Source organism: Aotus nancymaae, unplaced genomic scaffold, assembly GCF_030222135.1.
Source record: "Aotus nancymaae isolate 86718 unplaced genomic scaffold, 86718_ANA_hifiasm-v0.15.2.pri h1tg000002l, whole genome shotgun sequence".
Classification (NCBI taxonomy): domain Eukaryota; kingdom Metazoa; phylum Chordata; class Mammalia; order Primates; family Aotidae; genus Aotus; species Aotus nancymaae.
The window spans coordinates 41,799,809-41,815,000 of NW_026988413.1; the positions used below are offsets into that span (position 1 = coordinate 41,799,809).

Consider the following 15,192-nt stretch of genomic DNA (forward strand, 5'->3'; position numbering starts at 1 on the left):
ACTGATTATAATAGAGTCATACATTTCTTGAAGACATGTTGGTGCCCACATGGAAGTTTTGTGACTCGTAAAGGGCATATTCTATATGAACATTGCTACCATACAAGATCAATGTCTAAAGAATTATATACGGCACTTGTTGCTTCTAACACAGATTGAGTGGCTAACAATATTTTATATCTCAGCTAAAGACTCTTAGATGGTTTTAGAGATTATATCAACTAATCATGTTACTAGTTACTCAGTTTTTGGGTTTTATTAGTAATTTAATTATGTTAAGTATCCACTTGCCTTCTAAAAGTACATACAAGTGAATAGTGATATCACCATGCTATTGCAACAAGGTAACAAATGTCAGGCATTTAGTAGGCTCTTGATAAATATTTGATGAATAACCTGTTAGAATAATCCAAATAATGTTTCTTAATTAAAAATAGGAATAAATAGTTTTAAAATGTTATATAATAGATAAGAAGCAGAGATTTCTTTTAGCAGCAATGGATCCTCAAATGTCTGCATATTAGAATCACCTGAGCATATTTTAAAATCTCTAAAGGCCTTACCACAACCCAGATCAATAAAATCATAATTTTAGAGGGGAAACACAGTCATTTGTAGTTCTTGAAGCTCCAGATAATTTTGGCGGGAAATTTTTAAAAAGAAAACTATTACCTTGCTCTTGGGACAAAGCTTTCAACCTAAAAATTGCTCAGCTCTGTTATATGGATACAAAACTACTTAGAAAATATGAAACAACTAGCCAATTGATTTTGTACAATTTTGAAAGTTTTAAGGGCTTTAAGACTTGATGGTTTGCAATAATTAATCTAGGTTATTTTTCAGGCAGTAATATAATAAGTTCATTATTTCCAAAACAGTGTTCTATGGAACAGTAGTCTTCTAAATGCTGCTAATCTAAGAGGTCTGCCTCTCTATCTTGGAGACTTATTATTCATGTAAAATAGTTCTGAGATGTGTAGTAACAAAGAAAACTTGAATCTCATTTTGAACTGTGTTTTCCAAATATGTTTGAGGAAGAAAAGCCCCAGAAACTCTTTACAGTTACACTAGTTTGCCTAAGTTTTAAATGCCAGGTGTAAGCTTAGGAGTCACCAACTGATTCCCTAGCCCATACCCCTCCTTTAAACTACAGTCTTTATATTTGAAAATTCCATGTAACCTTACCTGGTTTCTTAAACTTTCCATGCTCAAAACTAAGCTCCTGTTTATACAGTCCCCTCCCTCAACCCCAACTCAGTTCTCTTTAGGGTTTTCTTCGTCTCTGTTTTATTTAACTGCTTTTGATATGCCAGACAGTTTTCTAAGTGCTTCACATATGGTATCTAATCTAGTACCCCAAACCATTATTATCATTAATATTGCTCTTATTATCCCTATGTTAGAGATGGGGAAACTAAGGCAAAGAAAAGTTAAGTGCTTTGCTCTAGAACTAATCTGTTGCAGAGCTTCCTCTCCTTTTCAGATCATTACTCATCAACCCTTTTCTCAGGACTCCTTCTGAGGGTCCCCCATTTTCCTATTGTTGCTTAGATGTTTCCTATCCTTGCCTTCATTTCTCTCCTTAGCACTCACCACTATATATTTTACTTTATTTATTGTCTGCCTTCTACACTAAAATGTATGTTTTATGATGGCAGGGATTTTTGTCTGTTTTCTTCACTGCTATATCCCAGTGTCTGTAAGAGTGCCTGCAGTCAGTGAAAGCTCAAAGAGTATTACTTGAAAGAGTTTTAAAATTTGGCCAGAACACTTGTGTACTGGCAAACATACTCTGGGAATCTGTGGGCTAGACTCTTATAGTTAATAGACAACTTTCATCTTAAGTGAAGATTATTCAGTTTCTTTTATTTCAAGGATATATATACTAGTCGTGCCAAAAAGTTTCATAATTATGCAATTTTAAAATTCCATGGCCACAAAAAATTGGGAATCTCTATTCTACTTCTGGATGATGACTTGGGCTTGTGCTTATTCGTTGCCAGTACCACAAATATTAAAAGACTTTTACCACAGGAGGTGAGTAAATAAAAGGGTAATTCCTTAATCAAACTGCCTATTATACCACAAATAATTTAATAATAATTCATAAGACAGGGTCTCACTGGAGTGCAGTGGCATGATCACAGATCACTGTAGCCCTGACCTCCTGGGCTGAAGTGATCTTCCCTTCTTAGCTTCCCAAGTAGCTAGGATGTGACTGACCACAGGTGTGCATCACCATGCTCAGCTAATTACTATTTTTTTTTGGAAAGACAGGGTCTCACCATGTTGCCCAGGCTGGTCTTGAACTCTTGGGTTGAAGTGATCCTCCGGCCTCAGCCTCCCAAAGTGCTGAGATTATAGGTGTTAGCCATTGTATTTGGCCTAATAATAATTCTTTAATCCTACATTCAGAGTTTGTGGAGTAACTGTGCTGAGAATTAAGTCACATCTATATTATATGTCTTTAAGCTACACAAAGTTTAAAAATGTCTATGCTAGTTTCAACACAGCTTTGAAAATGCTGCTAAGGTGATTTTTACTTATTAGTATCACAAGTAAAAAGTTATTTTTATTAGTAAAAATCTCCTTAGTAGCTTTTTGACACTCAAAAAAATAAAATATTCTTTCAATGTCCTTTCTTCTTTTATGTCCAGTAATTGATTTTTAATGTTAAGTAAATAATTGTATACATTATGCTGTAAAGTATGTATACTGTGAATTTTTAACTAACTTATTTAGTGGTACTCTACTTATTTTCTAAGATTATTTATAATTTAAATTAATAAAGTGAGTTTTGGTAGAAGAATTAGTATCATATATTTTGTTAAGCCAATTGATATTTAATATTTTAATCTGAATTACTGAGATATTACTATGTTCTTTTCAGTTTTCATCTTAAATTTTAAATTTTAAATGTGAAATTTACAAATTGGTATACACATATGGCCAGAATAATTGAATCACAGAAAAGGGTATATATTAGAAAGTAAACTTCCCTACCAGCCTTGACCTCTGGATACCCAGTTCTCTTCTTCAGAAGAGAATTCAGTTTCTGGAGTATCCTTCAGAGATCTTGGTGTTCATTTATAATTTGCCAAACTCAACATATTATTGATTTATTTTTGACTAGAGGCCTACTATCACCTACAGATCCAATGCCCATCTTTAAAATGCCTGTCACATGGACCTAGCAATAGAAATTCCATTTGACCCAGCAACCCCATTACTGGGTAGATATCAAAAGGATTATAAAGTGTTCTATTATAAGGACACATGCACACAAATGTTCACTGCAGCACTGTTTACAATAGCAAAGACTTGGAACCAACCCAAATGCCCATCGATGATAGACTGGACAGGGAAAATGTGGCACATATACACCATGGAATACTATGCAGCCATAAAAAATGATGAGTTCGTGTCCTTTGTAGGGACATGGATGAACCTGGAAACCATCATTCTCAGCAAACTGACACAAGAACACAAAATCAAACACCGCAAGTTCTCACTCATAGATGGGTGTTGAACAATGAGAACACATGGACACAGGGAGAGGAGCATCACACACTGGGGTCTGTGGAGGGGAAATAGGGGAGGAACAGTGAGGGGTGGGGAGTTGGGGAGGGATAACATGGGGAGAAATGCCAGATATACGTGATGGGGAGGAAGGCAGCAAATCACACTGCCATGTGTGTACCTATGCAACAATCTTACATGTTCTTCACATGTACCCCAAAACCTAAAATGCAATAAAAAATAAAAATAAAAAGTAAAATGCCTGTCAAATGAGAGGTGAACTAAATACACACTTTGTCTAAATGCCAAATTACAGGGAGCAGAAGTAGGTATTCAACTGAAAACTGAGACCAAAGATAAATATCTTCACCAAAGAAGAAACTTATGGGATATACGAACATATCTGATATTAACAAAAACTAATACTATCATTTTACTACTAAATTTTTCATAAGTTGCATTTTAAAAGTTTGATATTCTATTACAAAATCAGTAATTTTTGGTTTTTCTCATCATGATATTTTAATGTGGCAAAGCTGACACACTGCTTTTCAGTCTTCCTCTCAAGATGTAAACAATTGCCAAACAAAACTTAAAAAAAAAGACTTATGAGCTAAATGGAATTAAATTCATTTTAATGTTATACATTCTAGTTCACAAAATAATTCCACAAGAATTAGAGTTATGATATAATTTAATCTCAATCTTTTTTATATTTTTTCAAAAACTAACTCAACATACTCAATATTTCTCTATATATGTAATTATTTACTAGTTTTTTAAACATAAAATTAACAGCATTCACAGGTAGCTTGGCAGAGTTTTATACCTGCAAAATAAAAGTACATTTAAACTTCAATTCAGTAATGAAATTTCAGCACATAAAATACCAAATAAGTTTTTTCCTCCAACTTATAAATTGAAAACTTTTTTGATATTTGAAAGGGAATACTGAGATGGTAGTAATTCTGCATGACACGCATTGTTCATATTGCTAGTTTACTGCTACGATTACATACAACAGTAATCTACACAAGCACACGATCATTGATTAAGCAGTAAATCCAGGATGTCAGAAGTAGGCATTTGGCTACTTAGACTTCCATAAGCATAGAATGAAGCCAAAGCCAAATAGCTAATTTTGGCTGCAGAGCGAACCCAAAGACTATCTTCAGCACAATTCTAACTCAGCCTAAAAAATATTATTATATTTTGTTTCAAAATATTTCATTTTTAATTATTATTCAACCACTCTTATTCTAAGAGTCTCTATTTCTACAATGTGTTAATTCAAAAGAAGACTGGCTAGAATCTAGCATTCCCTGTTTGGTGTTTCAAATTGTTAATGAAAATGTTATCTTTTAAATAACGTGTATAAATTTAAAAATATGTAAAAATTTGGAGTGAAAGAAAATCATCACTACATATATTTCTATCCAGACAGTCAAAATAAACCTGTGAATATATTGTGGATTAGAGTACACAAACTTTTATTGGATGTCAAAAACATACCAATATTTAAAGCTAACTTCATCTTTCCTAACCAATAGACAATGATACTGGTTCATTAAACTGTTGCACTAAATTTCATTACTAGATAATATATAAACTGAATTATGTTATTTATATATTACAGAGATTTATAATCAGTATATTATTCAAGATGGAACTATAAAGCCATCCTTTCTATTTGACTTATGTGTAAACCTATCATAACTCTGTGTATAAACCATACACATATTTAGGAGATGGAAGTGTATTTACCTGTTTTACAGTAAAATGCATTGTTATAGTAATATTAATAATGACTCTAAATGCTTAATATTTAAAGTAATTTACATTATGATGATAAAATATAAAACTTTAGAGAAAAATGTCAATAAATCTGCTATTCTACCAAAATTCTTATAATTTTATTTCTCATTTTTGTATACATATATTTTAATATAATTTAAGAAGTTGTAACTCTAAAAGTAGCAAGAAGAAGTTGTGTTAACTTACAGGAATAAATAAAATATGACATAGTTTTAGGTCGGCTGTGGTGGCTCAGGCCTGTAATCCAGCATTTTGGGAGGCCGAGGTGGGCAGATCACTTGAGGTCAGGAGTAGGAGACTAGCCTGGCCAACATGGTGAAATACTATCTCTACTAAAAATACAAAAATTATAGCCAGGTGTGGTGGTGGACACCTGTAATTGCAGCTACTTGGAGGCTGAGGCTGGAGAATTGCTTCAACCCGGGAGGCGGAAGTTGCAATGAGCTGAGTTAGCGCCACTGCACTCTAGCGTGGGTGATAGAGCGAGACTCCTCAATTAAAAAAAAGATATCCTTTTAAAGACACAATGAGAACATTATCCATCATTGCACATTAATCCAACTTAGTTTTCATATGGCTATTTTTCATGACTAATCAATCAACCAACCAAACACCTGGTGCAAAATGAACTGGAAACTCATAATAAAAACATTCAAAATGTTTTTACCTTAAACCCTAACTAAAGAAGTAATGATTCAGGGCTTTTACTGTACAACAAATATTTCTTTACTTTTTCTCATCTAGTTTTGGGACCCAGCATAGCATGATAATGTTAGGTTCCTTTACTGTAGCTGGTGTACTCAACACACAATGAGCCTCTACAATGATACTTTTCACACTTAATCATCTAAATCGTAAAAAATAAGGTGATGATGCCAGTTTGTGTGGCTAACATGGCAACAACACAAACTTTGATCAGGAAACCAACTATATTTGTGGCCCTACATTTATTCAAATGGATTTTTTAACCTATATTCATGAAAACTTGGTTTATGATTTCATCTTTTTTCCTTTTTAAAATATAAATTTTCTGCTCAAAGACAGATGTTTTCAGATTTACTTTCCTTTCCTAAATGTTCTTCATTCTCTCATTTTATCTCTCATATATCTTATCAAGGATAAAAACAGAAGAAAAAGGAGAAATAACAATTCTATGAAAATAAATTTGAATTTGAATTTCAGGTAATTTCTATTTGAAAACTACTAGAATGGTTATAGCATTATAAATTTCATTTTTCAGAAAGATAGTTTTTGCTTGTTTTGAAAGAATGTGGTTTCACAATATGTTTTAAACAAGTTACATTGTGTTACTATTAGCACATATTTTTAACTTTCTTAAAATGTTTACTTGAATAGATTTAATAAAGTAAGATTGTGGTAGACTGTACTTTTTTGTTGAGGAAATTCTCATATAATTGTGTCCTAATGCAGATTTCATCTGAATTTTACTGACAACAAGAAAATAAAGATTGTTTCTGTTTTCATATAGTTTCTATCAAAGAAATCCATGTCTACATTGAAATAATTTTATAAAATCTTTTCTTTTTTACTTTATTTTTTCATTTGTCTTTAAATTGTATTTATTTTCTAAAGAAGAAAAATTGTGAACAGAACATTCATTGATAAAATGACACTATGATTTATTCTAATTTTCTTTAGAATAACTCAGAAAAATATGTGTATTGCTTTGTTTTTCTTCTGCTATTTAAACTTCATCTTTTCTGATTTCCTAGGAGTGCTTCAATCAGGTGAATGAGAAATTTTGAAGTCAAATGAGAGACGAAAATCAGGGAAAAATAAGCCTAGGAGACATTAGTTTGATAAATAAAAAGAAAGAACATTATCACAAGATTCTTGATTTTCTTTAGTATGTCCTTTAGAGTCAGCAAAATGTACAGCCAATGCTACTACAATATAAACTCCTCTGTGACAAATATAGTTAATTTGAATTAATGTATATTTGGATTAATGTTTATCCCAACAAAATCCAAATGCAAGTAGAAATATCCTTTTATGAAATGTAATGATATATAACTTTTACCTGAATTGAGAATTTTAGCACACAGTCATTTGTTTACCATTATTTTTCTTTTTTAACTTAAAACTCTTTCCATTTCCCAAAAGTGAAGGGTCATGGATATGACAAACAATTGTATTATCAGACAGAGTACCTTCAAAGTTTTCTTATAGAAAAATCAGAATACAGTTGACAGATTTTTTTTAAAACTATAGTTTACAGTACATGCGTAGGCAATATCATGAGAGAGAAAACAGGATGGATATGGTCCTGTGACATAGGATGGGGTTCTACAAAGCTCAACTTGGAATGTGCTCTATAGTCATTCATATATATAAAAGAGAGTCAAACTCTCTTTTACATGTGTTGATTTCAGTGTGAAGATTAGGAACTTTTATCTTTCTCTTATCAGCTGTTCACCAAACTCCTATCAGCTCACTTATGTTAAATGGACTGCTGTCAGCCTTCCCAGTAATCCAATTCCCTGCAGATCCTCCTGTATATTCAATAGTGCTTAAATTGTGTTGCCCTTATAAATTATTTTGTGCCCATAACACTAATAAATACACATTTAATATCCACAAAACACTTGAAAGTTTTACTACGCACTTGAAAGCAGTATATGGTAAAATTTCTGAGCCACTAGAAAATGGGTCATGTAACCATGTTAACAATCATGTTTTAATAATAAACTTGAAAGTGATAAAAACAAAATTTCTCAAGGTATATGGCAGAAAGGCCATGAAATGGTAGAAAGTACAAAATTTGAAATGAAGTGTGCACAACATTTTGTATGTACCTTGAGGCAGCGATTGGACAGGAAGTGCCGCTTGGCCAGGTGGAATGGAGATGAGTCCCTGACGCTGAAGGCTGAGCAGATGCTGCTGCTGCTGGAGTTGTTGCATCTGGAGAAGCTGCTGCTGGAAGACAAGCTGCTGGGCTGCCAACTGCTGTTGCTGTTGCTGCTGCTGCTGCTGCTGGCATCAGAAAACCCAACCCAGTAAACAGCAGAGAACATGGCCTGTACAAACAGCTCTCTTACAGAGAAATGCACATTCCTTTTATTGCCTGAGTGGGTTTTTTGGTCATCCCATAGTTAAAGTTCAGAGGCAGAAGGTGAGTAAGTTCTAGATTTTCAGTTGTTTTTTTTTTCAAATATTAAACTGCATTAGAGAACCAAGGAACTTGCATCAAAAAAAGTATGGAGCAAGGTCTACACATAGCATGTAATAAAGGTTCAGCTTTTAAAAATCTACTTATTGTAGATAATAAATTTCTCTAGACTAAAAGAACACCACTTTACAGAAATAGTCAACTTCTACAGCACACTATTTTTTTTTCCAACTGAGTAAGTTTGATCTGCAGAGGTCCATGAATGTGGTCTCTGGTGATCTATTAGTAAACTGGGATGTAGCCTTCGTAGGATAGGCCTGTTAGCTCTCTCTCTCTCTTCTCCCCTCTTGTTGGAATACATTAAAGGCAGAATTATGTTCAAGGCAAGAAAAAGTGCCCTTATTATAAGAAAAAGTAAAACTTCCAATTTTGTGAGGCATTACAAGACAAACCAGAGGTCTTTGGACTCTGGAGGGTATAAGATGGCAGTCACACTTCAGAGAAAGACAAGCTGCTGTGGAAGACCTTTCCTTTTTAGTTTGGGGAAAAGAGAAACTTCTGATGCGCTCACTGGAAAACAGACTGCATAATGGAGCAAGTCATGTGGATTGCCCAAAGCCTCGGGAGAAATAAGGGAGCAATTTCTATTCTGTAGTTGATGGCTGTCTGAAATTCTATTCACAAATCCAAACAGAAACAAAGCCTCAGGAGGTCAAAACTGTTTCCTGTACGTTTGCATAATGGGCAGCTTGAAGACAACGGCTCTGATACCTGCTGATCAATTTAACTACTTCAACATGTTTTGTTTGTATTATGTTTATATTTGATGCAGTTTGCTGACAAGTGCAAGCTAGGCCTGAGAAGCCCGCTTGTCAGTTTGATTTATGAGCATATCAAACTGTAACTTTCTACTCGCCACTCTAAACCTACAGTAGCAGTTCATTAATCAGGGGCCTGTGACTTTGAAATCTGTGCTCAACCAGTTTCTCCCCTAGTCTCCCCACCCCCAACAATAGGCCAAATTTGCATGCATGTTCTCTGAGCTGCACCACTGAGAAAAATAAGGTTCCCTCACCAACTTAGATTCTCCATGAATACAAGATAATCAGTACTTTGTCCACCACACAGCTTGCTCTTTGTACTGTGATTCATTAGTGAACATTAGACAACAGCAGCATTAGATTGTAACTCTCAAGTCCCATGCTACAAAAAAAGGAGAGCCTGAGAGCCTGTCACTGTTACTAAGCTCAGTAAAAATATATAATACTGCAACTTAGACAGCAAGAGCCTTGTTATAGGAAGATCTAAGACTATTTTTGCCGCTCAAAGCCCCTTCTTAACTGCAACTGTTATGTATCAATGACATAACCGGATCCTACCTCTTTCGCTTGCTTTCCAGGATGCTGTTGCTGCTGCTGCTGCTGCTGCTGCTGCTGCTGCTGTTGCTGCTGCTGTTGTTGTTGTTGTTGCTGCTGCTGCTGTTGTTGCTGCTGTTGTTGCTGCTGCTGCTGTTGCTGCTGCTGCAAAAGCTGAAGATGTAACTGCTCTTGCTGTTTCTTGTAAAACTCTTGTAGTTGTTGCTGAATAAACCATTTTGACTTTAATAAATAAAGGCAAAAGTTTCACGTATTATAAATCTCCTAAACTCTTCTAGACTGGCATATGGCAGAGTATCCATTAAGATTCATCTCATAAAAACAACAAAAAATATGCATTGGATTCAAAGAGACAGCTCTACATACATTTTTTTCCAAGGCAGCTCTGAAATTTTCCAATCCAGAATCCAAAAAATCCTAAACAAAAGGGTATAGAAAGTCTGTATTCTAAAGGGTCAGAGCCAAATTAATACTTTAAATTATTACATCTGAAGTCCTACTGGCATATAAAAACTAGGCTATACTCTACCACTTGTAAGAATAAAAATTTAGCTACATAAAATCAGGTTGCTTGATTCTTATTGGAAAAAGAATTAATCCATCAGATGTTGAGAACAATGTCAGATTTACAAGTAATTGGTTTGTAGTCATCAGCACAGAAGGTAGCAAAGTAATTATATATATAAAAGTTTCAGGTAAATCACATTATTTTCACTATAATAAGCAGGTGTATAACATAAACTCCACTTTATATACACTCAAGGTTCCAATGTGATATATATTAGGAACACCATGTTTGTTATTTTAAAAAGATAAATTTCATAAATTTGTGGCTCAGCTGCCTAATTTCATTATAATAAATAGATTCTTCCCTTTCTAAATGATGAGTATATTTTGAAAAGGAAAATTTGGGATGTTACTTTCTGCATTTTTAACAAAGTGGTCAATTCAAATTTCATACTTTTGTGAAATAAGAGGAATGCTAAGGTGTTAGGAGTTTTAAAAGCAATTATTATCTGGTAAGTATTTTTGCATTTTTGTTGGCAAGTCACAAATCAAACGGACCTATGCATTTGGATATTTAAATATTGGTTTATTCCATTTTCAAATTACACCTTTCTCTGCTCTTATGCTAGACTTCAATGAATTTTTTAAAACTAAGGAATCTAGATTTTCTTACGAGTTCTATAATTAAAATGTTACATTTATGTTCTAGCATGCTGATAGGTTGTCCTTTCAAATGGAGACTGAATTGTCAAATACGCCCACTGCATTTTCAACATAAGTGCACACCTTCTAAGTCATGCTAGAACACCAAAGCAGGTAACCCACATTACCTGCTGCAGCATGACGGCCTGCTGCTGTTGGAGAAGGGCTTGGAGCTGCTGAGGAGACAGGACTTGTTGCTGAAGGATCTGCTGCATTTGTTGAGGGGTGATCACCTGGGGAGTCATCATGGCCACTGACACAGGCACCTTGCATAGAAACAGAAAGAGAAATCATGGTCATAACCAAATATCTGTTAATGGACTTCACAAATATTATGTTATCTTTCATAAATTCTTTAGCATTGATCAATAATTTTTGTCACATTTAATATAACTACTTAATAATAGTACTAAAGTATCACAAAACATAGACACTAGCTTTCCAGAGGTATCAGATTTTATCAAACTCTATACCTCTTATATAACATGCTTAGATATTTGAACTTCAGCTATAATATCTATAGCTAAAAATAAACAAATACATGGCAGTGTTCTCAATATTTCATAATTGATCATCTCATTAATGTCACAGTGCTATAAACACAAAGGCTTTTGAAATGACTTAAATTGTAATTAAAATAAATACTAAAGATTAAAGAATTGAAAAATATGTATATAAATATGTTATCTAAACTAGTAAAAGCATATTTGTACAGTATACTTAGTTATAAAATATAATTACCACCTTCAAAATTTCATATATACATATTAAATAGAAAATACATATAGGAATAAAATTTAGCTTATGAGAATATGTGGTAATTCATACAGGAGACATACATATATGTGTGTGTGCATGTGTGTGTGTGTGTATCTAGAAAAACAGTGATATGCATAGGTCCTCTGAAAGAAGTACTCATAAACCTAGTGTTCTAGCTTTTTCTTTAAACCTTTTCTTATTTCAAGCAACTAAGATTATACCAGAAAGTACAAAAATTTAGCAATTCCTCAAAGGTTGTTCATTAAACTGAAAATGAAGTAATTTACTTAAAACTTTTTTCCACTACTTCCTTTTTCTTCGGGGTTCTGGGAATGAGAGGCAGAAAGAAAACAAGGAAGGAGAAAAAGATATAGAAGAGAAAGAAGGAAGGAAGGAAAACATAAAAAAAGGACAAGCTAGGGGGAAAGCCCTAGAGAAAGAAGGAAAGGGTGTGAAAAATAGGAAGAGGATGGCAAAAGTGGTGATCAGAAAAACTGGTATAGAAACCTGAAGTACATGCTCCAATAGAAGGCAGGAACACTTGTTGAGGCATTACTTGTACTAACCAGTATGTAATCAAACAACTTAGTAACTTTACAAGTTTGCAACCTTTGAAATAGCAATGACTTTCCTAGAAAAAAAAATTCACTTTTACTGTAAATAAAACCAAGTATTTATATAAATACTGTTTTAGAACAAATTTATTAAGCAACATGTCTTTGAAAACCAAAAAAGATTAATAGATATGATTCACAACTGATTTTAATAGTCAATTTTGAATGCAGTTCAAACTTTTCCAGTGTGGCACTTTATGTAATGAAGAAAAGAGAAATTAATAATGAAAAGAGGTTAGAAGAAGCAGAAGAAAAAAACTCAGAAATTCAAGGTAGATTAATTCTTCTCTTCAAAAAGAAATAAAGAACTAAATAAATCAAAACCTTTCATATTTTATACTGAAAAATAGCTATGTCTTTTCTTTTCTCCATGTTAACATATTCAGATTAATTAGATCAAATTGTCTAACATGAAAAAGAAACATGACAGAAATTCAGTGATTTTTAAAAATATTTCTCTTTTTTTAAAGAACATACTGACTTACCTATAAATTACTGTATTTGAATTTATTATAATAAAAGGCATTCTGAAATGTATACTGTAAAATTAATTCACCAATGGGTTTTTCAAGTGTCTGGCTGTTTTATAAAATTGTCAGTTTACTTAACTGCTTGTTCTTTGATAAACAAGTAGAATGGTTAGAACAAGTAGTCAGAAAAGAATTTATCAATCTACAAAAAGGCCTTTTCTTCCAACAATCATTTACCTCATATTATTTCCAAATAACAAGAAATCAAACTGAAAGGGACAGAGAAAGACAGACAAATTAAACTTTAAAAAGCTGTCAGTCTACATAGACAGATAGATGATATAGAGTTTATAGATATGTACATGGATAAATATATATATAGATATATACCCTATATAAAGTTAATCCTAGATAAGAAGCTTGTCACACTTCTCTCACCTAACAGCATCTTATTTTTTCAGTATATAGAGTGTTTTAATTGTCCCTATGTTATCCCTTAATTATCTCTACACCTACAAGTACAAATACTTTAAGTAGAAGGAGAAATGAACTTTATAGGGAAAGTTCTATGAATGGAGGGATGCCATAAGCCACTGCGAGTTGACAGATTTCAGCTTATACATATGACTCTAGGATTTGGTTCTATTGTGATCAATTTGATATATGAGCAATTTTAAGCAAGTTTTATATGTTCACATTCTTTAGAGTATATTAGTCCTTACACTACATAAATTAGATGATTTTTTTACTCTTAAAATGGTTTGAGTATCTTTCAATTTATAGTTATGAACTAAATATAACCAAGACATCATTATCATCCTAAAATCACATGTATTAAGTGGTCACGTTATGTGATTTTTAAAAATTTTAATAAGATTCTGGTCTACCTTCTAGGAAACTGCCATCTGAAACTGACAATATACAGATATAAAAATAATTAGGAAGATAAGTCAATTAACACATACATGATTGAACATTCTACTATGTATACAAAAGACAGAAATTAAAATTAATTATATAAATAGAAAAACACAGGTACACTTCTGATAGTTTTCTAACATTACAAATAAACTAATATTATCATCTCCAAATACACATATATCAGTTCACCCAAACTAAGGAGATTACTAAAAATTTAAATTATTTAATAAACAAAAAACTAGTTTTTTCTACAACAAATGTCAGTAATATGCAGACTATTCCGCTTGCAATTTGAAAAATGCAGAACCTCTATTTTTAAGTGACTCATTTTAAGTGACAAATCTCCTTTTATCCTCCCTCATCATTTTTTTGTTACTGTCCTATTTCATTTCCTTGCTACCACAAGTAACTCTAGGAATTCATTGATAAAAATGAATAAAGATTAACTGTATACATATAAAAATGTAGAGATTATACTACTTACCAATATTTAAACAGACAAAATCAGTATCAGCCTTATGAAAATTTATGGATAATTTTTTGAAATGCATATACCTTAGCAAGTTCAGTGTTAGACTTATGAAAATATTTTTCACTGGATATGTAATTTGATTCATGCAAATATTCTAATAAGGGATCACAAGTTAGATGTATGATATAGAAGTGGAGGGAGAACTTACTTCAGATGTTTTCTGGTGAGAAGGCAAATAAAAGTTCAGTGGCTCTAACACCAAATGAAATCAGAAGGAACAGACAGTTTTGAATGGTATTTATCAGCTAAAATCTTCAACGTAAAGGAAGGAAATAGAGTCATCTTTGATTGGGAGATTTTTTTGTCTCTTGGTATTTACTTTGCTGACAGATTTAAAATTCTCCTTAGTGATGGGCCAGACAAGGGTCTCCATTTACCCTTATTTATTATTTCATTAGATGAGTTAACCACAAACCTGATATGCTGCTCTGTGCACCAAGAAGTATCAGTTAATTGGATATAAAGATAGGGTTATGGATTCTAAAATGAGAGAGAGAAAATTCTGAAACTGTCTTGCAATGAGTCGGTGGTTAAATTAAAAAAAAATTTAGGTATTATACTAGAATGGGGTGAGTGGAATTACAATTAATAGCACTTATATTAGTAAGTGATATTAAATATAATTATATTTATTTATGACAATAACATAACCATGACATCATTATCTTCCTAAAAGTATATAAAAATCATAAACACATATAAATTATAAATGTGCTTATATTAAAATTTAAAGTGTATGTCATTGAGGAGGTCAAAAGAGTTATTATGAGACAATGCAAAGATAATGTCTCTGTTCAAATGCATCTAAAGAGTTATTGTAAGAGTTACGAAAATGAACCAAAATTTT

The 15,192-nt window shown here is 32.7% G+C and overlaps 1 protein-coding gene across 11 annotated transcripts in view; it reads right to left on the reverse strand.

Moving 5' to 3' along the window:
- The window catches only part of FOXP2 (forkhead box P2), a 583,344-nt gene that overhangs the window by 54,874 nt on the left and 513,278 nt on the right, over nucleotides 1-15,192 (reverse strand). For 5 of the 11 annotated variants that reach the window (XM_064374250.1, XM_064374240.1, XM_064374254.1 and 2 more), the window contains 3 exons: nucleotides 11,178-11,315; nucleotides 9,844-10,044; nucleotides 8,151-8,328 (listed from right to left, as the gene is read on the reverse strand). In XM_064374250.1, coding sequence (XP_064230320.1) covers nucleotides 8,151-8,328; nucleotides 9,844-10,044; nucleotides 11,178-11,315 — 517 coding nt within the window. Of the gene's footprint in view, nucleotides 1-8,150; nucleotides 8,329-9,843; nucleotides 10,045-10,206; nucleotides 10,258-11,177; nucleotides 11,316-15,192 lie in introns of all 11 variants that reach the window. The other 6 variants (XM_064374228.1, XM_064374246.1, XM_064374238.1 and 3 more) reach the window with 2 other exon arrangements.